Here is a 24323-nt window from a genome sequence, read left to right as displayed (position 1 = left end):
TTTTTCTGCTATTCTTGAAATGAAATGCTTTGATTTTTTGAGTCAAAACAATTTATCATTTTGAAATTTACTTCAGTTCTACAACAAAAATTTAGCAGGTTAAAATAATCAAAAACGAAACATTTTGTTCCATTTGAAACAATTTTTTTGTCAATTTTTTGGTTCACTGTTTTTTAAAATTTGTCTTGGGTGACCCCTGAAAAAACGTGTCATTTGCACTTCTCCAGGGGCCATGCAGCTAAGTGCCCCCGCCCCTCCGCTCAGGACAGTTGGTAGAGTTACTCTCTAGCCCCAAATTCACTGAGATTTTTTTTTTTAAGAGTCAGGGAAACAGGGTGATGTACAAGCAAGCTTGGGTACAATCATGCTTCCTTTGGGGTTGTTGGCATAGGTCCCAGGATCTATAATGGAAGCAAGACTGGGACACTTATTTGACTAAGAGAACATGACTTTAAAAACACCAATTCACTTTGTTTCTAAAAAGAAACAAAACAGAAAAAAACCAAAGATTTTCTTCCACAGTCAGCAACGTCCTGCCCAACGATATTAGATGACGCATCTGTGACAGAAAATGAGAACAATTTTCATGTTTTTATTGCTGCCTTAGAAGCAATTGATAAACAATACACTTCATATATAAATGAGCATGTGTCAATATATGGCAACAAAATAAATTACAGGTGACAAAGTATTTAACTTTACAAGCTTGTACAAAATTTCCAAATATGAATTGATTTCAACTTAAAAACTTGAAATAAGTTAAAACTTCAACTATTCTGAAGACTTGAAATATATATATATACAATTTCACTCCATCACATCATTTACAATATGTGTTTTCACTGTTTAGTCTTATACATCCATATACTGTATGAGTGAAATTTGTGCTGCTGTATGCTGTTTTACTGCAGTGGAGTAATGAAAGGAGATTCCCTGAGGGCACAGAACAGGTTTTGAGGGTTAACACTTGAGGGAACTTGACTCATTTTTTTTAACTGGAAATACAAAATCCAAGTATTATTCACCCTTCCTCTAAGGATAGACTAATTCAGCTGGTCCTGCCTGAACACCTATTGATGTTAATGAGAGTTTTGAGTGTGGATTAACAGTTAACTTAAGTCTATTCAGCCAAGATGAATTAGATAACATTATTTAATAAATATGTGAAGAGTATCTGTTTTGTATTAGATCTCATTATAAGCTACATAGCTAGTCATGACCATCCATTTTGAAGCATTTGCTCCTAATAGAAAAAATATATTTGCTAAAACTGCTTTAAATGACGGGAAATAATATGAATGGGCAATTTTTAATGCCTCAGTATTTTAGTCACGTGCTTACTTTTATTAAATTTTATTAAAATGAAAGAGCACAGTACAGAGCTGTGTGGTAGCTCAACAAGTTAAGGATCCAATTTGACTCGAAGAGAGACTGTACACAGCAAATCCTGTCTAAATCTCAATATGCTGTGGTAAAGGGCTGAAGCTTATAGATTTACAAGCCATTGTGGAGGAAACAAAGAGAAAGGAAGATGTTTGAACAAACTGGCACATGTGAGGGAAGATGAATCAATAGTCCAAAATACAGGAAGACTCTAGTACAGTCAGAAGTGACAGCATTAAACTTGCCATTGGCAGTTGGCTGTGGGAAAAAAAAGGCCAATAATATTTCTGTGTGAATTACCTTTAGCCTCTCTCAGAATAGTAGAGAGGCACCCAAAAATACCTCCTTTGACAAATACAGGCATACATGCTTCAGCTAAGTGAGTGGCAATTTGTCAAGGGAGCAGGGTTGAGCAGTCTCTTATATCCATTATTTTCCAACTTTAATGGGAATAATGGATGATGTGAGAGTTTATAATTCAATTGAGTATGATTTTCAATGTAGGTTTTGCAATATGTATACATTGTCCTCTGGAGCAAGTGAGGATGATGATGATTGTAACATGATATACAACTCAGGGTGGTTTATTTTTAGCTTATCTTCTCACCAGATTGCTTTGCTGACAGGTGTATGGCTCTGCTGTATGTAGACTGGGGGAGAAGCAGGGGGAGAGGGCAATACCAAACTCTTAAAATAAACAGGATTTCAGATTAATGACTGCAAGCTGGAAAGCACTGACTGAACAATTGACTGCCACATACTCAATTGCAAGCTGTGGTGAAGGAAATGTCTGGCAGCATTCACTCAGTGGGTCAGTGGTAAAAATTTGCACTCCAGAGGTCTATTGCAGTTAGTGGGAGTTTAGATTCAGCTCCAAAACTGGCTGGCATTCTCAACCGAGGGTAGAGCAGCTGTACAACCTGTGGAATCCATTGGGGAAACAAAAGAGTTTCATGAAGTGAAGTTCTAGCAGCTAAAGTTGTGCTGTAGCATGCAAATGGACACCAGTACAGAGCTACTTCTACACACTGATACTAGAAGGGGGCGGGGGGGCGAGAAAGAGATTCCCCCAAAAATGTATGAAAGAGGGATCTACATGGTGAAGATTTTAATCTCTGACTCTTAACTTCTAATGGACTTTTCAAGATTGTTTACAACTCTTGCAGCCTCTAATCTAAAATTACTTTGATACAAAACAGTTTCATATTTCCTAATTGCTCAGTCTGTATTCTGTGTCTGCTCTCAGCTTTAGAGAGGAAAGGAGAAAGCGGAAATATATTTCAAATGCTGAAACAACACCTAGCAGTTATGTAAACCTTACATCACCAACTGCATGGCACACAATGTATAGTACAATCAGATATGAGTTTAATATCCAATCATTCATTTTTTATCTTAACAAGCAAGCAGTGCTGTGAGCAGTGACTAAAGAAATGAAATTATCATCTTTTATTAATGCTGTTGTTATCAGGGCTATTCAGGGTAACTGCAGTTTGTAGATTACAATGTTTCCTCTAGAAAAGTTCCGCCGGGGAAGGTGCCACCTAATCAGATTTCAGTGTGGGGTTAAAAAATAGTAATAAGTTAAAATAACTCGGCAGGAGAAAAATCTCTTGTGAGAGCAATGTTCCTCTGTGACAATTAGGAGCAAGCCAAGTCACTACAGCACACGTCAGGGGGACCGATCCTCAGTTTGGGGCACATTCAATGGAGTTATGACAATTCACGCTAGCAGAGGTATCTAAAACCCTGGACAATTGTGGATTGCTGGCAATGCACTTGATCTTTGGAGGCTGCATCATCACTTTACAGTTAATTCAGCACCCAACCTCTCTCCACAGATTAGTGAACTATCACTGACTTAATGGGGAACATGGAGTACTTTTGTATAATGGTATCTCAGAAAATATCCAGGTCCTGTATAGTCAACCTTTTCATGTTGCTGTTTTTACTAGTTAGAAGAAGCAGAGTTCCTCTGAAACATTACCACTGAGGCAAATAACAGTAAATAATCTTTGATAATCTCTAGTCTTCCACTGATATGTGTTATTGTTTTTAAAATGTGTTCAATGTGAACTGGGATTTTTTTTTTATTATAACATTTACCTTAGACATACAGTAAGGCAGTGCTTTATTTAACTGCCAGATCAATTCTTCTGCAGTTAAGCATCATAGCAAAAACAAACATGGTCAATGTTTTAAAATGTTGGGTATGCACACATACGTAGGTACACACTTTATGTATGGGCAGGGAAGGTGCTTGTTAATAGGCAAATACTACTGCTCATAGGCAAAGGATACAGGGCTGTATCAGTTTCATAGCCTCCTGCATTACTTTTCATCTGCCACTAGTGCTGTTTATTTCAGACCCACAGCTGCTGGCTGAAGAAATCTCCAAACAAGTGGATTCATCAAGCAGTTAAAATACAGACCCACATTTATGAAATGAAGCTATCAGGATGCTTAATTACTCCAGACAAAAGCAACATATGGCCTGATCCCTTTCCTGCTGACTTCAATGGGAACTGGATCAAGCCTTTTGGGCTTGATTCTGAATGGTGCTAATCACTCTGATCCTGATTCAGCAAACTGTTTAAACATGTGTTTAACTGTGAGCACATGTGTAGTCCCATGGAAGGCAAGGGAACTACGCACATGCCTAAAGGTAAGCATGTGCTTAAGGTATTAAAATACTTCATGCCATTTTTAAAAGGACATTCTTGCTTATGGAAGCATCTCCTCTTATTCAATAGTGGACTTAATTCTGCAGATTTAAATTAATTTCTTGTATCTCTAATGTCTTAGACTGAGTTTTAAAACTTGGTTGTGGATTCTACTTGAGAGACTCTCACAGGCACCAACCCTTATCATGCTGTGTCCATGTAATTCAAAATCTTTCTCAGACATGCCATAGAAAAAGTATCTGAAGGATGTAAACTTATTTTAAATATTCAAATCTTACAATAAGTTTTATTTACACAGACAAATGTAGGTTTAGATTATTGTCTGTAGAGCCTGCTTTGATCCACAGTCATAAGTATGGGAAGGGAAGGGTCTCAGATTTTAAGAATTTAAAAACATATCAACGGACATTGAATATGTTCATCAAATTCCTGTAACGTCACCAGTTCTAGCTCTGTTGCTATTAACAGAATATCCAGCATATCTCTCCGGGAGCAAAAGGTTTAAGATTCCATTTCACAACCACAGTCCTGAGACCAAAGTGCCTCCTGAATTCCAAAATGCACACAACTGTCACAGCACCTCAAAAGCAATGGAAGAACGTTTCTAATTCAGATTTAGACAAAAGTTGGCAATTTTAGGTTCAGATAAGTGTTTGGGGGTGGGGGGACCTGTTTTGCCTGCTAGGTTTATGACTGGCCAATAAAGAGAGGCAGTTGGGCTACAGCCAACATTTGAGTAGGTGAAATTCAGTTAATAAAAAAACATGCAAAGTAAACATTTCTAAATTCTTGGACACTTTTTGTGACATTCTGCTTCCCTTAATGATAAGGGAATAACGATAAGGCTAATAACTTTTACTGACTACAGCCCCAAAGCTTTCTAGTACAGTAACATTTTCTCTGAGTTAAAAATTGGCTTGATTTTTACTAAATTTAATTAGTGGTATATTAGGGTTTAAAACAAACAAACCATCCAAAACAAAAAAAATACATTTTTGCTTTTAAAATCTTTAAATTTTGCACAGATATTTTATTTCCTCCTATGTTTGATGTTTTCTGTGGTCTGTCCCAATATGTATGGTAAAACATAGTTTCGGGGAACAGGTGTGAATAGGCAAATCTAGCTCTCAATTTAATTCCTCTATGATACTGTAAAGATCAACTCACATATTGTGTAAATGGAGCACAAAAAAGACTAGTCATCTAATAATCTCAGTTCTCTTGCAAGGGGTGTGGTAGCAACATGTAAAAATTGAAAGTTCTATGAAGTATTCAATGTGCTTTTCTAATGATACATTTTCAGTTTTCAAGGTGGTGTCCAAAATATGTGTGCACCAACCTTATGAGATGCTGACAGTACCTGTGGGCAAATACCCTATGTAGCTGCACTGCTTTGATTGTGTGTGTAAAAGGACCCTCATTGACATTAGTGGCTCTATATCTGCACATAACGACAGAGGGACTATTCTGCATACAGGCACAGCATTTTCAGAGCAGGTTAGGCTAACAAATTCTACAGTAAGTGGCAGTTGTTTATACCATCTATAGGGAATCAGAAGTGATTTTGGACTATCCAAAATCCCATCGTCTTCAAGACTGGAAGCTTTAGCCCCACTAAGGGTTATTTATCAGACATGATGATGATTATATGATCAAGAGGGCTGCATTTCTGTTGCACTATTCCTAGCACTTCTATGTCAGTTTCCTTCAAGACAAGGGTGATGCACAGAAAAAATTTAAGAGTCAAGGCCATTTACGACTACATATCAATTTTCCATTTTTTACTCTTTCCTCTGAAATGCTGAAATAAAATAACTTCCCCCCTAAAGTTTGTCCTTGTACATTAGTTTGTCCTTGTACAGTTTGCAAAAACTGGGCCTGATCCTGAAATCCTACCTTTGGGCAAAACGTCAGTTCTATTCAATGAGTACTTTGCCTGAATGAGGACTTCGGAATGGAGTCCAGTGCAGTAAAAGCTAAAATGACCACCCGTTCTCTTATTTTTCTGTCTGGCTGCACCAGCATCATTGATGTGAAACTGCAGGATTTAACTGTAGTTGCAAAGCAACAAGGAGAACTTCATGATCAGAAGTCCAGTAAAAAAATTATCAGCAGAGTGGGGTTTTTTAAATGTATTTTAAAAATTGGAGGGCATAACTTTCTATTGTAACACTATTAATGTAAACAAATGTGTGGATTTCCGGTCATGTCCTGATTTAATTTTGGCACACTAAGTCTTGGGATGTTGTAACCTGGGAAACTTGCACTTTGAAATATAGTGTGTGTAAATCTGAATGTGAGTGTGTGTGAGAGAGAGCATGTGTGTGTGTATGTTTGGGGAGTGGATAGAATCACAGTGAAAAGATACAGTAATAAATTAAGAAAGTGCAGTGCACAAAGCATTAGGTATTATTGCATAGACACCTATTCTGGGATGTGTCCAAGCAATGCAGAGTGGAGGAGATTGGAAGGGGGAAAACAACAAAGGGGTTAGGGCACCCTACACTCCACAGCCCTGGCTGATCTCTGCACAAAGAAAAACAGCCGTATGACTGTCTCATTTTGCACCAGTTCAGCCACAGCCCCTTTCTCTGAGACATCCCTATGCTGAAGATTTAGAGGTTGTGTGAGGAATTACCACAGTGGCTCAACAGCACCCAATTATTCCCGCATGCAGAGCAACTTCTCAGACGGCTGGATCTACATGTTTGCATCCAGACCAGGAGTCAGGATGTGGCCCTTGGATTTTATTTCCATTACACTGCGATAGCACGAAGATCCTTAGGATATTTTATCCACATGTAAAATAAATGTTAGATGTGCCGTTTTGAATAATTTGCAAACCGAATTGAAATCTCTGTGTTTAGCAGTGTTGTGTTGGGGTATTTTTTTGCTAAACATAGCCAAGTGACTAATGTTTACCACAGATTTCCAGGCATAGCTTCATTTCACCCACACCAGGAAATACTGTTTAGTGGAGGGAACAAATACCAAAAACTTAATTTGAAATTCCTGGGAAAAAAAACATCTTCTGAATTAGTGTACAGTCATTAAGTGCTGTGCTGAAAACAAGGACCAGATCAAAAAGGCTTGACCCGGGCATCCATCTCTTACATGTATGGCATAGCTAATGATGGAAGAGCTTGGCTTACAAAGCCAATCATAGAGTGAACTTATTTGGGTGCTGCTTTACATGTATTTATTCACCCTTATGCATGAGAAGGATTTGAGCTTCTATAAAAACTTCTACCATTTGTTTATTTTCCGAGATTTCTGCCAAGTTAAATAAACTGTATAGCTTCACCCATTTAGAAGCATGTTAGGCCTGCTTACTGCAAATGAGAGGACTGTTTTTATCACCACTTTCATAAGCTTTCTCTGAATCATACACCCCTGTTAAACTAGGTTTTATTGTGTCAAAGAAAAAGATGAATGATCTGGACTCACACCCTATGTTTCTTCAAACAGGAAACCAAGCAAGGTTTTCAAAGTATGCATAACTCTATCCACGAGGCCAGCAAATTACAGTGCAATTTCATACAGCAGAGTGTTAAGATCAGGAGATTCCCCTTCCCCTCCCCCCCACACACTATTTTTCTTATGTTGAGACTATGGATAAGCCCAGTAAAGCTGAGATGACCTCTACACCTGTTATCTAAAGCAAATAATATTGCAATGATGTACAGCTCCCCAACAGACCCTGAACCTGCAAGCTGGTTCACATGGATGGACTCTTGCACTCATGCTGAGTCCTATTAAAGCTGTCAGGAGACGATATGCATGCAGGAATTTGGTTATAAAGAGCAGCTTGTAGGATCAGGGCTGTAATGGGCGCCCAGCCCATATGTAGTCAAATCCTATTTCGCCTATCCCATCCCAGACAGAACCTGCTCGTAGACATACACGGCTTGATTCTGATCTCACATTGGTGGAAATCTGGAGTACCTCTGGTAGAGTCAATGAAGTTTAAACCTATTGTAAAACAGGTGCGAGACCTGAATGGGTGAAATCTGGGACATGGTTTCCATCTTTAGATATCTGAAAAGCCAAAGGGCCTATATCACACCCAGAAAACCCCATTTTCAGAGGAAAAAAGAATCCACTTTGAGAGCTATGCGGAAAGAATAGGAAACTTCTCTACCAAGCTAAGTGAAAGAATAAAAGTAAACACAGTTCTGCTGTCAAGTTACAGTTCATGAGGTATCAAAATAATCTTCCTTTTTTGGCTGACTTTTCAGTATAATTTTATATATAAAGCCACAGCATAGATATTAATGCTCTGTATAGATGTGTGTATACGTGCTGGTGATAGCCATGTGATAAAGAGCATATATCTTGCATCTTTAACTGTGGCATCTGTCATCGGTGATTCCTTGATTCGAGGATGACTCACAGATTTACACATGGGTCCCGAGATGACTCAGGAGACCGATCCTGTAATCACAGGTCCACCTGCTGTACTCTATCTTCTAATCCATCTCTACAAAGACGAATTCTAAAAATTCCAGCCACTGAGCAACTTCAAATATTCACCATTAAAAAAACCAAAAAACACAACATTTGAAGCACCTCCACAAATTACTACAATAGCTCTTCTATACACACACACACACACACACACACAAAGCCATAACTTCCAAGTTGAAAATCTTAGGACCTTCCAGGGCGAGAAGCAAGTGGAATGTGTCACATGGGGAAGACGTAAATGTTAATATAAATCTTGCTAAGCTTTCAGCCTCAACGGTGTCCTGTGGCAATGCGTTCCACAGTCTAATTTTGTGTTTCCTGAAAATGTATTTCCTGTTATTATTTTTGCATTTGTCCCCTTTCACTTTCATTGAGTGTCCCCTTGTTATGAGATACAGAGAACAGAAGTGTCTGATTTACCAGCTTTATACTGTTAAATTATTTTGTATGTTTCTATCATGTCTCCTCTTATTGTCTCCTCTCTAAGGAAAGCTGTCCCTGACTTCTGGTCTTTTCAATCTCTCTTCATGTATGGTGAGGTGCCAAGGGTGCATGTTAAATGCAATTTATCACATAGCTCAGCATTATATCGCACAGCTATGCCCTCCATAAGTGTATGTGGTGTGATTGTGTGTGCATATTTAAACTTACTGACCTTGCCAACCACGGAAAAGATACAAATAGATTTCTTTTTTGTTTTGATGTTTGCATCCTGTACAGGAGAACCGAGGGTACTTGGATTCATGTGTTCAATTGTTATAGGCACGAGGTTGAGAATGGCCCAAAAGTATTCATGGGCCCTTCTTACAGTAGAGCAGGAAAATACAGTTACTTATAAAGAAAAAATAAAGTTGAAGATTTTAGCAAGCTAATAGATGAAGGGGAGCAACTTCTTCAGCACATCTGCGTGGCTATGCTAGTTTTCCACAACATGGCTGGTTCCCCTGATAAGACCTGATTCTTCAGAATACTTAGAGCCCACAAATCCCACTGAAGTCAAAGGACACTTCAGATGCTCAGCACCTTTGAGAATCAGACCATTAATGTATTTCTTTAGATTTAGGTCAGAGATAAGTAGAGCTGTAATTTCATTTTGCCCTATAGCTGCGACAAGAAGTTACATCATGCCATTGAAAAATGTAACTGTTTGCTGCAGTTATACTTGCATAATCTAATTTATGTCAGATAACTAATTTATGCCAGATAACTAATTTATGCAACCCTAGCACATACAAAAGCCATGTGCTGTATGTGCTGGTGTCTCAGAAAGGGGTTTACACTGTCTGCCATTTTGATAGCCTTTGGGTCCCACCCTGCAAAATTTACTCTTGATGCCCCAGTAGACTTAAACTTCATTAATCTACTCTAATGGGGTCCAATCCTGGACCTTTGAAATTAACAGGAGCAGGACTGGATGTATGAGTAGGCAACCTGTTGATGTAAGAAAGGTTTACACGACTGTCTGCACTCCTACTGACAGTTTTATAATGTTTGTGACTCCACTTTCCCCCATCAGATGTGAGCCATTACTTCCTTTTTATTTGTGAAAAGAAATGCTGTGGCAAATTGTGTCTATTTGTATTGCACCTTTCTTACACATATATATTTCTATGTGCATGTATATATAATCTGTTTGCATATATACAAATGGACACAATATATATATATATATATCGTGCAAACACACAGACACACATGAAATATTAATCTGATTTCTCTTTGTTTAGAATTGTATTTGCAACACAGCCAAATTTTGAATATTTTATAGTGTATATTCCTTTAAGTAAACAGATAACTAAATTAATCTTTTCTAGTTTGTGTATAAATCCATAATGTATTATGTCTGTAAAATAACATTTTCAAGCCTGTTCTCACATCAAATTGTTTATTTTTTTTTCTCTGAAAACAATCCAAGAGTTTTAACTCTTCCTATCATGTAAACAATAGTGACAGTTGCTTTTCAAAAGAAGCTTAACTTTGGTAGAAAAATAATTTTCCATAGTAAAATCAATAGCGTTATATAATAGAGTCTCTTGCTGACCTCTGGCTTCCTTACTTGCTCTCATACTTTGTGAATTAGAGGGCACTGTACTACTCTAATTATCAGAATATAATAAGATGGCAATATATCTATATCTATATATATCTATAACTGTTCAAATATTAGTTAGAAGGTCAACTTGAATAATGAAATGTACTGCAGATATGCACTTCATTACTACACAGTTCTGTAAAATAAAGCTCTGTAATTTTCTATGCAGCTTAGGAAACAGTTTGGTGGCTCCCTGTAAGTCTTTGGTTGGATGTGGCAAACAAAACTGACCAGTAAATTATGGGTTTCTCCACCTTGAAATGTGACTGATCTACAGCTCAAGGCCTACTTTTTTTCTCATCACTAGACCTAGAGCATAGGCTACAAACTTTGTTTTAGACAGACATTTAATATAACTCATACCAGAAAAACAATAAAAACTATGAATGTTATGAGTATGAATATTTGCTTTAGTGACATGAAAGCTAGGTATACTGTATTCATTGCTCAAGCGGACCTTTATGAATCACTTTAAAAGGACACTACAGTTGAAGACTGAAGAGCAATATTTATCAACATTAAATAAACCATTTGGTGAAGTCTGTATAAATATTTCTTCATATAAACATAACACAAAATTAAATAGTTCAGATACACAGACACCATTTAATATACTTCCACTGCTGTCAAAATCATCTGTAAACACCATCTCACACAGAAAACAAAAGCAGCTTTTATACCAGTTCTGTGTTCACAACACTGATGCCTCTTTAGAAAGGAAGTTTGTTGGGGTTTTTTGTTTGTTTGTTTTGTTTTTTGTTTTATTATTATTTTCAGCAAAATATGAGTATCAGGAAAAAAATTGTTTTGGTCAGTTCAAAGGCTAATATGAAATTATCTTTCAACACATAACTAAATAAGATTTAGAACAATACTTAAAAGTACAGTACTTTCCTCAGGAGATCTCTGACTTTTATAAAGCACACTATGTTTGGTGCAGACCACATCATAAATACCAGGAAATATTGGCCATGTCTAAATTATAAATATTAAAGCCCCTTTTTTGTTTTCTTTATCAGAAAGTGCCAGCTTGCAAGTTGGTGATATCCACTATGCTTTTCAAACAGATTGTGAAAAAGAAATGTTTTCGAATAAGTGTCCTTTAGGTTCAAAACAATCAAGGATTTCTTCTATACAAGCCTTTTGCAACTGAAGGCCACAGTGGCAGTCTGTGAAAGTTCCTTTTCCATAAAATGCAGACTTTTTCAACTTTTACTACAGACATGCAGCTTGCAGAGACTACAGATTCCAGAATTCTATGCTCAACTTTGAGCTCAGTAGCCAATGCTTCTGAGGAGGCATTATCACTTGGACTGAAATACGGTACTGCATACATACAGAATTTTATCTGGCTGCATCTCTGTATTAAATTTTATCTGGCTGCATCTCTGTATTAGGTTGGCATATGTCCCATAGCAATAATCTGTGGACTGCATTTGGATCACAAGTAGCACTTATTTATCTCTTTCTAAATGGTGTGTATTTTATGTTTTCAAATATACATTATAATTTCAATTTGCAAATAACAAAATAAATTTACATTTACAGACTAATTTGTCAAATCATATATTTCACTCACATACCACAATGATAGGGACCCATGTAAGAATTTAGATTGATAGATCACTTCTTTCCTGGCATATTTATATATATATATAAATGGTGGAGTGTGAGTGTAACTTGTGCATTCACACACACACACATAACATGAGCAGCACAAATAGATACTCTGTAAGGTTCAAGAATCAGGGCTACGAGGAGAATCACACCAAAAGAGGAGACAAGAAGGTTTACTGGGACAACAAGAAGCAGTTCTGCAACCTATACAGTGTTTTAAATAATTTCATAACAATGTTTAACTAGCTTGCTGTATCCACACGTGACTTGAATTGAAACCTGTTGATTCCTTGGAAACAGCTGGAACTGGACTAGCTAGATGTGCTTACCTGAGATCCCAGAGTTGATTACAACCAAAAAAACTGGGCTGATCAGTAACGGGTTCATAATTGCTCTACAGCTTCTTGTAATTTTGTAGGAAAACTTTATTAAAGTCTTTCATTTCCTTAATAAAAAACTTTGAAGTCTGTTTGTTTTTGCTTAATGCAGATTTGATTTTAATATTAAACTGGATTTATTAAAAGGATATATAAGCCTGGCAGCTGCTCTCACATCTTGATGATGAAACGTTTGTATCAGCACCCTGGAACCACTCCCCCTCCCACGTGCCCTTTGATAGTTTGTTTTTTGTTTGTTAAAAATACTATTCTATGAAGTCTCCTGGGGGATCCGCTTATGAAAAATGACTGATTGCCTCTGCTGATACTGCTGTTTGCGTCGCTTCCGTTTGTCACACTGGCACAGCAGTAACATCTTGAAAGTGGTTCTGAATGTTTTGTTACACAATGCGTAGCACATAGGGTTCACTGTGCTATTGATGTAACAAAGCCAGTACCCCAGGTTCCAAAATGTTTTGGGGATACAGCTATCACAAAAGGTGTTCACCAGAACCATGATGTTGTATGGTGTCCAGGTGATGATGAAGGCAAACAAAATAGCACTGAGCGTCTGTGCTGCTTTCTTTTCTTTGATAAGTGACATTCGTTTTCGCTTGGTGATCTGACTTCTGGTCTTCAAGGCAAACTTTTTGGCCAGGGTTGCTTCCTTGAAGGATAAAGGCAGGGCTGCAGACGTCTTAGCCACCGACGGAATGCCGTCGGAAACCTTGGCTGCCTCTACTGCTGACCCTGGCTGAACTGGAAGCTTAGGAAAGCTCTTGTGAAAGTTTCCTCCGTCCTCCACAGTTTTCTGAGAGTGCAACCTTTTAGGTTTCCTCTCCTTTGACCCCATGTCAGATTTCTGCAAGTCGTCCCCTGACCCATTCAAGTCTTCAGATGAGGGTAGTTTAGTGGAGTTGAGGATGGTGCTGTGACCAGGAAGCTTCAGCACAATGGAATAAATGGCCCTCGTCTCCGTGGCAATGTCTTCTTCATCAGAGGAGGCAGAGTTTTCAAGAGAAGCAGCGGCATCATTGTTGTTCCAGCTGTCGCTGCTGCTGTGCTCCTGGTCCCCCTGATCCTGGCTGGGTTTCCAGCTCTTTGTTGTAAGCCAGAAGTGGCATCGGCCATATTTCCTTCTGGTGGAGCGCTTCATACTCTGCTGCTGCAGCTCATAGCTGCTGCAGCTTCTGGAGCTACCAGTCTGGTGAATGAAGCGTGCTGCCTCAGCTTTGCTGCCCGAGGCCTGTAGCCCCGCTAACTCTTTGGTGCGTTTCTCTGTCTCCTTGTAGATCCTCCAGTATAAAATAGTCATAATGGTGACTGGCAAATAAAAGGCAGCTATGGCAGTGCCAAAAGTGATGACAGGTTCGCTTAGAAACTGGATATAACATTCATCAGGAGGCACAGTTCTTTTCCCAACAAAATACTGCCAAAACAAGATGGCAGGGGCCCAAAGAATGAACGAGATGACCCAAGCTAAGCCTATCATCATTCCAGCCCTTTTGGTTGTTCGTTTAGCTCTGTATGTAAGGGGCCTGGTGATGGAAAAATACCTGTCAAAACTTATGACAAGGAGATTCATGACAGAAGCGTTGCTGGCTACATAGTCAATGGAGAGCCATAGATCACAGGCCAAACTTCCCAAAGCCCAGCGGTCCATGATGATATATGTGGTGAAAAGGTTCATTGAAATAACACCGATGATCAAATCTGCACATGCAAGACTCAGCAGGAAGTAATTGTTGACTGTTTTAAGTTGTTTGTTAACTTTAAATGCCACAATCACCAGGATGTTTCCTATGATGGTCACCAGTGCGAGGATGCCAGTGAGGAAGGCAATCAGAACAACTTGCCAGAGTGTGTGTCCACCCAGAGGATCTTTGTTCATGCCATCTAGTGACCTATTGGCTGTTTCCACAGTAGTGAAGGGAAAACTCTCAGTTGTCTGAGGGAAGTCATAGCTGCCAATGACTGATGTTGCATCCTCAAGAAGCCCTGTTCCCTGGGAATCTCTATTCCAGAAGAAGCTCACATTTGAAAACAAGGGGGAGACTGTAGTGTTATTGTGCAGGATCATTGTGACTTTCTGACATAGTCTGCAGAGAAAAAAAATAAGAAGGGAGACAGTAAATCAAAAGCTTTTTTTAATAGGCCAGATACATTTGTGGTGTCACTCATATTGCACCAGGCATTAATTTGGATTATTTTCAATATTTTTTGTGGGCTTTCCTTAAAAATAAGTTATTGTTAATTAACATCACAAGATGCCAAACTAAAAGCCAGGTGAGCCCTCCCATATGTGAGTCTGAATCCACAAGAGAATCCAGAGGTCTATTTTTATAATGGATTAAGCCAAAACCCTGGATCCCACATCATCATTTCTTTGGGATATTCAAAATCCAGATCCACATTGGAATCTTGCAACTTGAGCCCAATTCTGTCAATATGGATGTATATCTATGTTTGTGTAGTGTACAATGGAGTCCCAATCCCTGTTGGTTCTACTACCTATAGAATAAGATCCCAGGATTCTCACTCTGAAGCCTAGTATGTCTGAAGGGCAGGGGTGGGCAAAGTTTTTGGCCCGAGGGCCACATCGGGGTTGCAAAACTATATGGCGGGCCAGGTAGGGAAGGCTGTGCCTCCCCAAACAGCTTGGCTCCTGCCCCCTATCTGCCCCTTCCACTTCCTGCCCCCTGACTGCCCCCCTCAGAACCTCCAACCCATCCAACCCCCCTTGCTCCTTGTCCCCTGACCAACCCACCCCCATCCAACCCTCACCCTGCTCCCTGTCCCCTGACTGCCCTGAACCCCATCCACACCCCCGCCCCCTGTCAGGCCCCCTGGGGCTCCCGTGCCTATCCAACCCCCCCTGTTCCCTGTCCCCTGACTGCCCCCCTCCAGAATCTCTGCCCCATCCAACCACCCTCCGCTCTCTGTCCCCTGGTTGACATCTCCTTTTGTTTAAAATATCACAAGTTTCAATAATCTCTGGGATTTGTCATTTGTTGTGGTTCAATTTTTAGTTCTCAGCCATTTTTGGCTTTTTCACACACATGACTTTATAAATTACATGCATGCAACAGCACGGGCTTTCAGATACTAGTAACAGAAATAATAAAATTTACTTTTCATTATCTATAAACTATAGATACACAAAGCCGAATTCTCTCTCTCTCAAAAAAAGGCACAATCAATTATACACACCTGCATTTTCATATGCAACTTTGCCAGTTGTGAAAATACTGCCCTTTTACATGTGCAGGTACTCAATTTGCATTCACAAAAGCTCATTTGCACAGTTGGACCGAGGATTATGTGGGTCTAGTGGGTTCAGCAAGTATACTTGATTTTCAAAGGGATCATTAAATATTTTATGAAAATGGGGAGGAAGGGGAGACTGATTCATGATAATTAGACCTTTATCCTCTTCCCAAGTATTGTAGGAACTGAGATAAACTCAACATCTCTCTCAAAACGTCAATCTGCATTCTCAACATTTTATCAAGTTCCTTGGACTCCTAACCTGGGATTTTACTAGATAGATTGTTATAAATCAATTTTATCACAGAGTAACCTTTCTCTAATAGTAACTCTGAAACAAAATACCTCATCAAAGAAGAGATCTTTTACTGTAGGTCAGTTCAGAGTTGATATATTATGGCTTAATATGATAGACTTAAGCGGATATCAAAACAGTTTGGTGTTAAAAGAAACCCGAAAAGAAAACTATTTTGTGTTGTGTTAGCAAAGCATGTGGGGAATATGTCATTTAAAGTAATCTCATTATTTTGACCTAGTGTAAATGAACTGACCTGTAGCTCACTTTACACTACACACCATAGGTAATAATGAAAACACAGTTTGGGAGCCAAAGTAAGTGAAAATATTCGGTTAAACACTCCAATTTATTTAATAAAAAGAAGAGGGTAACAATTTTGATACCATGTCTGAATCTCATCTAATCCAATATATTTCTAGTCCACTCATCATTAGAGCATCTAGGTGGTGAAATCAGCAATTCAGGAGGAAATATGGGAAATGAAATCTTTTGGCATATCTCTACAGGACTCTAATCATCAACAATATCCACAAATGCTGGTCCACAGTGATGTGAATGAGGCTACATACTGGTACAGAATCCACACTAGCAGATCACACTGAAGGACTGAAGCAATGGTCATTCTTTGGAAAACAATATCCAGAGCAGTGGTTCCCAAACTCGTTCCGCCGCTTCTGCAGGGAAAGCCCCTGGTGGGCTGGGCTGGGTTGTCCGCAGGTTTGGCCGATTGCGGCTCCCAGTGGCCCCGGTTCACTGCTCCAGGCCAATGGGAGCTGCTGGAAGCGGCGCGGGCCAAGGGACGTACTGGCTGCCACTTCCAGCAGTGAACTGCGGCTACTGGGAGCCGCGATTGGCCGAACCTGCGGACATGGCAGGTAAACAAACCAGCCCGGCCCACCAGGGGCTTTCCCTGAACAAGTAGCGGAACAAGTTTGGGAACCACTGATCCAGAGAAAGGGATTTTTCTCCTTGGGGTTAAACCAGAATGCTTTCTTTGCTATTTCTATTAATTTACTGTGGAAAAATTGAACATTTTTGTGTAGGTCTATTAATTTTTTTGGGGGGGGGGAAATGTTAGCATTCTTTTAAACATCTGTGAAACTACACGGTTGTAACTTAAAAGAAACATGAAACCCATGAAAGAGAAATGCAGAAATAAATTTCACTGCGAAAATTTTGTTTCAGAAAAAAATTGAAAGATCAAAATTTTCTTTTTTTTCATTGTCTGTTATATTATTGTATATTATATTATTATTATACTACAATATGTTAGTAGTAATACTGGAAAACATGACATGTCATGTCATGTCATGTCATGTCATAAAAGACAATGATTTTAGGAAAAATGATTCCAGGCTAACACAAGGCTATTAAAAAAAGCAGTCCCTCTAAGTAGTATATGGAGTGCTTATCTTATTTTCTAGATCAAAGTGTCAAACTCTTTCATTACAACACAAAAAGGAGACATTCTGATCTACAAAATAAAATAAAATTAAATGTTTCAGTCTGTGTTAGGTGGCATCTGACATTAATTATTTAAAAAATAATATAATTTCCACTATTATATTATGTCATAACATATTTTGATATAACTTGACAGGATATGATATCCTGTCATATTATTCACTGCTGCTACTGATATGTCATGAAATAATGTAAAATTAATAGAAGTAATATAAAAGTGAAAATAAAATAAAATATGAAATGCAAATTTTGTTTCCAAACAAATTTGTGCAATTCTTCTGAAAGAAAATTTTCTGAAACAAAATTTGCCATTCCAAAATATTTTTTCATGAGAAATGTCATCAAAATTGACTTAGTTTTGCATAAAAAATGTTTAATCAAAATGGCATTTTCTGATGGGAAACTGACCAGCTGTACTTGAATATTGATTGTAAGAAGAAAGGTAACTGAGTGGGAGAATGTCCGAACACAGGGAGAATGCAGTATGTGTCACTAAGCAGCTCTACAAGGAATAAACGCTGAAGGAGCAAAAGGGAATCAAATATTTTATAGCAGTAGCAGCACACAGAGCTGTGACTTTCATCCGAAAGGCTGATGTAAGAGGGTGACTCACCGCTTAATGGCTGAGGCTAGCCAAACCTGACTGCAAAATGAGTAGCTCCACCTGAGAGAAATCAGGCGATTTCAGTGTCAAAGCAGCAGGAAGGTGCAGGAATGGGGTAGAGGGGGCATCTAAGAAAATATGGCTATGTCTGCAGAGAGTAAGAAGGCCCCTGACTCAGCAGAGGAGAAGGCAGTGGTGGGGAGGGCATGTGGAGAAGAACAAACTCTAGGTAACCTGATGGTGCTGGAAGCAGAAAGTCAGACCCTCAGGGAGGAAGGACTGTGTCCAGCTGAAGTTAGGTGAGGACTGGGTGAGTTTTTTCTATTTTGAAAGTCTTTGTTGGAGTCCAGGTGGGTAATACTTAATTCCCTTTGGACTGTGTTTAAGAATCCCTGAAGAAGAAAAAGAAGAAAACAGAGGCAGGGTATTGTACAGTCAGCCCTGACTATGAGGGAGTACTCTGGATGCAGTTGGCCATACTGCCGGTGAGTTTTAACACCCCAGGAGCTGAAAAGTTCACCATTTTAATCTATCACACAATACTATATTACATAATAGTATATGACTAAGAGCCAAATTCCAAGCCTTTGAAGAAATCAACAAGGGTAACAGAAAATTTCCCAAATTCTACCCTTTGATTTCTTCAGATGTGAGTACAAATAAGGTTTCCAGAGCCACACTTATGACAAATATTGGCCTATGTATGGCTATCTATATATCTATTTTTGTGTGCTTTTGTGGATATCACATGCCTAGTTCTGGCTGTTTTAGTCAGAGCTTACCAGCAATTTCAATAGTGGCCACAAAGCAATCAGAGTAATAACTTTCAACACTTTTATGAGAAATAAAAATAAATCTTTGGCAGAAATTAGAATTCGAACAGCTTATCCGATCTATACATTTGCATCCCATAAATAAAACAGGAATAAAGTGTCATTAGAATCATTCAGTCCAACTACTAAGACAGCACACAGTCATCGTAGAGGACATATCGGATGTTAAACTTGACTTTATCCTTGACCTGTAGCTCATATTCTAAATGTAACTTCTGAAATCACTATACATCCACTCTTGTCCAGCAGTATGATAGTGGGTGCTATTGAAAAGTAAATGCTCACCAACAGTTACCATGTACAGTTATTCCCTACTGTAAGTACAAATATTATGGTGTCTCGTATAGCACACTGTACAAAGTGCATTAAGTACCACCTGTACTTAAGCTGGTGCTATTAGTAAGATCTTCTGTCTCATTGTGTCCTGGTACTTCCCTCACCAATGTTTGTTTTATCCACCCGCTGTCTATATTCTTCTACTTAGATAGTAAGCTCTTCAGGGCAGGGTGTCTCTATTATGTGTTTGTACACTGCCTAGCACAATGGTCTCTGGGCAGGACTGTAATATTAATGATGATTAATGTGTTAATTTGTTCTTCATCAAGTTTCTCATTAAAGTCTGATCTGGCAGGATGCTGAGCACATCCCATTTGGTGGAGAGTGCCCTGATCACTTACTGGCTTCAATAGGAGCAGAGGATGCTTAACACCTTGCAGATTGGGGCTTAAACTTGTATGCTATGACGTACATGATGCCTGCCTGCCTGCCTATACTAAAGGAGTTAGAGGCATGAGGTGAAATGAAGAATGAGAAAGAATGGCTCAGGCAAAATGCCTGCAAGCACTGTGTGTGATGAACAAGGGTCTTGCCAAGCAGGCTAGAAAGAAAATCATTGTAATGGGTGGGTGAATTTTTCTCTCTAAATCGAACAACTGCTAATTGCATAATAAGCAATGCTAGTTTATAGTCATCTAGTGTCTTTTATTCTAAAGCACTTCAGAAACCATGCACAGATGCTTACAGATCATTAACACTGACAACTCCTACTGAATGTAGTTAGTCGTAACTATGCCAGTTCCGGGATATTAGAGAGACAAGGTGGGTGAGGTAATATTTTTTTATTGGACTCACTCACCTTGCCTCTCTAAATTCCTACTAAAATCAATGAGAGCTGCAAAGCTTTGGATCCTCTGAAAATCAGACTTTACACATATGCAGAGCTACTGAAATGCAGCCACTCCTGGACTGGATGGTGGCAACCAACCAGTACATAACACAGTGGAAGATTAGTGGGTTAAGAGGAAATTTTGGCAAAGTACCAGGGCAAACACTTACTCTTTTAAAAAGAACCCCATATGGTCTTTAATGTCCATATAAAGAAAAATGGATCTCACTATTCAGGTCCTATCAGAAAGACCTGTCCGTTACACATTATATTTGACTAATCTACCAGCAGACAAAAAGCTGAGTCAGCAGGGCCAAGATTGGCCTCCTAAGTTTCAGCACAATTAGATACGTCAAACATGAAGGTGAATCTACTAGCACATCCCTCTCGAGACTAGTGTCTGAAAAGGTTTCTGTAGCGTGAAAGGAAGTACATGAATTGATACGTACAATCTAATGATTTTTTTCTAAGACACAGTGATTCTATGGGAGTAACATCTCGTGTATTTCAGAAGACCACCTGTAAAGAGACCATGAGGATGATTAGAGGAAGGGCAGGGGTGCTGGAACTAGGGGTGCGACAGCACCCTCTGGCTTGTAGTGGTTTCTATTCTATACAGGGTTTACAGTTTTGTTCAAAGGCTTTCAGCACCCTCACTATAGAAATTGTTCCAACGCCACTGTTGGAAGGGTATAAATGAAACCAGACATAGGTTCTGGCATGTGTTGTATTCACCTGTGGTGTGTATCTTTTATCTATAAAGTGGTTCTGGGATCCTCAATGAGAAACAGACACACTTGTCACCAACTAAACTGGATCTATCAAGCAAATCAACAGACATTTCTGAAACAATCCCAGGGTGCAGTCTTGTCTTGCAGGAGAAGCTGCAAGACAAGACTACCACACTGTTTACCCCTTTCACTGACGTCTCTGGGTTTATTACCTCTGATTATGGGGCAGATATAGTTCATGCTGTGAAGCATGTAGAATTGTTTTGTGTCTCATCCTTTTCTATAACTTCTGCTGCCACAATGTTTCATGCTGTAACACATGCAGAAGTCAAGCAACCAGTCCTGTATCAACTGGACTTATCCCACCCACTATATATTTGATTTTTTTTTCCAGGAACAACTTTGCAGAGATGCAGAAGGCGGGGGGGGGGGAGAATTCTGGTAGTTTTATTTTCTTCTCATTTATACCACTTTCACACCAAAAAAGTTCCATTGCCTTGACTGAAGGAGGTCCTGATTTACACTAATGTATGTAAGAGGAGACCTGATGTACCTGAAACTTACTGAATGGAGGCTTATGGAAAACTCATTTACAATAACATACTTAGAACTTTGAAGAAAGTCACGGAGGAGGTGATGTGGCTGGCCTCAGGTTCAGCTACATCATTTTATATGTTTGGGTGAAACAAACGTGTATATGAGCCATCTTGACATGACAGTATTACAACTGTGTATTTACATGTCAGGGTGCATTAGCCACCATGAAAAAAACCCTTCACATAAAACACATTGTTGGATCAGTGGAAACATACTTGCTACAATGTTAAATTTAGGAGCGAGACACGTCTTGTCCATAGTTCTCCCATGGGATGAGGTTAACCAAGAACAGTACAAGAGAGATTTTAAATGAATACACTTGCCAACTGCATGTCAGATATGATTAGCATAAGGGAGAGCAGAGCTTCCTTTACAGACATTAGAGGACAGAAAGCGGGAGAGAGGGGCACTGTACAAAGGTGACATCTAACACTTAGTGCAGGTTCTTGGTTGGAAGCTGGAAGCATGAGTCCACAATTTTGATTATATTATTAGAAAAGCTTTTTGAACACAAAAGTCAAGTTAATCTCGCCTCCCAAGGACTGGAAGGAGAGAGAAAACAACCATTGAAGGAAATGGAACTCTCAGAGCATAGACAGAAGTTAAAAACAGTATGACCTTCCCAAAGGACTAATAAGAAAAATACTTGACATTTGGTTGCATTTCCAAAACACAGCACAAACAGCAAATAACTGAAGTGTCAATTGCTGTGGAAATTCATTACAAGCTATAGAATGAGAGAGAATGAACAAATCTTGTGCATCTCAATATGCCTATGAAGTATCATCTTAAGGTAAACCAGTTAACAATCATGCATCTTGTTACTGTACGTATTGCAAGTTATGGTAACTCTGAGGAGATTTTCACCTAATCTCCTATTTCTATACTTACAGACAGCCGTATAAAAATTACATGCTGTAGCATCTTCCATATTACGAAGTATCTCCAAGTACTTTACAATATAGAGTCAGTTGCTGTGACTGTACAGGAAAATGGAGTTGTTGTGCATTAAGGAAGAGCTCATGTTCAGCCTTAACATGGCTTAACAAAGCCTTCAGATTGGTTTCATGGAGGGTTGGGGGTAGAGGGAGGGAGATGTTGGCCAGAATACCCGAGTTACTTCTGTTGTTTCAAAAAGTAACATGGGAACTCTAACTTCCATGTGACCAGCAGAGAAGCAGGATGGATCATGGTTTAAAGTCTCAAATAGAGGATAGCACTTTTAAATCTGAAGCAGACCAATACTCTTCTCCAGTACAGCAATGTAGTTTCAGTGAGGGGAGATGAATATCCAAATGTAGTAGGTCTCCATGAACCTGTGGTAAAACTATAGCCCAAATTCAGCCAGTGGAGATGTCTCGGGGCAGAAGAACTGCAGCTCAACAAAACAAAATGTGAGATGATCATAATCATTATGTCTAAGATTTGTAAAATATATTACTTTGATCATCTTACATGCTACAGTGAAGGAAAGAATGTATATTTGTGGCCCAACCATACTTAGTGACTTCACTAATGTTACTACTACATTCTTTTCAGTGGTTAGCGTTTTTTAAGTGAATACAGAGCTTGTGGAATGTGCTGGACAGAGTACCGCAGAATGAAATGCTCTTCCCAGCATCATCCAGGAACAGGTGCAGGGCAGGCATTGGCAGTGCAAGCTGCCTCACACCTCCTTGCCATTGTGCTTCAATCATATCCTGTCGTGGAGGGATTATGACTTCACATTCTCATTGAACCACACTGTTAGGGGAGAAGAGTGCAATTGTAGACAGGACCACTCAGTTTACTAGATAGTTATAACATGGGTTTTAGGGCTTGAATTTTCAGTGGCTTAAGGCAGTGGTTCTCAACCAGGGATGCGTGTACCCCTGCGGGTACACAGAGGTCTTCCAGGAGGTACATCACCTCATCTAGCTATTTGCCTAGTTTTAAACAGGCTATATAAAAAGCACTAGCTAAGTCAGTAGAAATTAAAATTTCATACAGACAATGACTTGTGTATACTACTTTATATACTATACACTGAAATGAAAGAACAATATTTATATTCCAATTGATTTATTTTAAAATTATATGGTAAAAATGAGAAATAAGCAATTTTTCAGTAATAATGTGCTGTGACAGTTGTGTATTTTTATGTCTGATTTTGTAAGCAAGTAGTTTTTTTTAGTGAGGTGAAACTTGGGGTACTCAAGACAAATGAGACTCCTGAAAGGGGTACAGCAATCTGGAAAGGTTGAGAGTCACTGGCCTAAGATAATTATATGATCAACTTCCCTGTTCATTGTATACTGCTGATTCTCAGAAGGAGAAGGAAATGAATCCATTTGGCCGTCTGATGAAAACCATGGCAGCATGGTAGGATAAGCGCTGTTGTATCTGCTTTTGGCTCCTACATGTATTCTTTGGGGATTGGGTGGGGTGGAAAGAGGCTCAAGCAGGATGTGTGTTTGTTTGTGTGGGGGAGGGAGGGAGACTTTCTGATTTCACTGGTCCTTTTATCCATTTAATAATTATATTTTAATCACTTCTTTATTTCTTTCCCATTATATGGTGTTTCTCTCTTTCCCCATAGACTCTCTTTTCCTCCACACCCACTCCTTTACAAAGGCATGGCCTTTATTTTTCCCTAGAAGCTTTTTTCTGCTTTCTTTAAAAGGCTGTGAGATACATTTCTTATGAAATTAGCGTCCATTGTGCATGCTTGATTGGACATGGCCCCGAACACAGGGCAAGACTTG

At 39.0% G+C, this 24323-nt stretch overlaps 1 protein-coding gene across 3 annotated transcripts in view; it reads right to left on the bottom strand.

Moving 5' to 3' along the window:
• Nucleotides 1-572: 572 nt before the first annotated feature.
• Nucleotides 573-24323, bottom strand: part of CHRM3 (cholinergic receptor muscarinic 3) — a 458319-nt gene continuing 434568 nt past the window's right edge. For all 3 annotated transcript variants that reach the window (XM_043543311.1, XM_043543312.1, XM_007057972.3), the window contains one exon: nucleotides 573-14719. In XM_043543311.1, the coding sequence (XP_043399246.1) occupies nucleotides 12892-14719 (1828 nt within the window). In that variant the 3' untranslated portion in view covers nucleotides 573-12891. The remainder of the gene's footprint in view (nucleotides 14720-24323) is intronic.

The sequence above is a fragment of the Chelonia mydas genome, chromosome 3 (assembly GCF_015237465.2).
Source record: "Chelonia mydas isolate rCheMyd1 chromosome 3, rCheMyd1.pri.v2, whole genome shotgun sequence".
Classification (NCBI taxonomy): Eukaryota; Metazoa; Chordata; order Testudines; family Cheloniidae; genus Chelonia; species Chelonia mydas.
The sequence above is the reverse complement of the archived record's forward strand: the minus strand, read 5'-3'. Positions and strand labels throughout refer to the sequence as shown.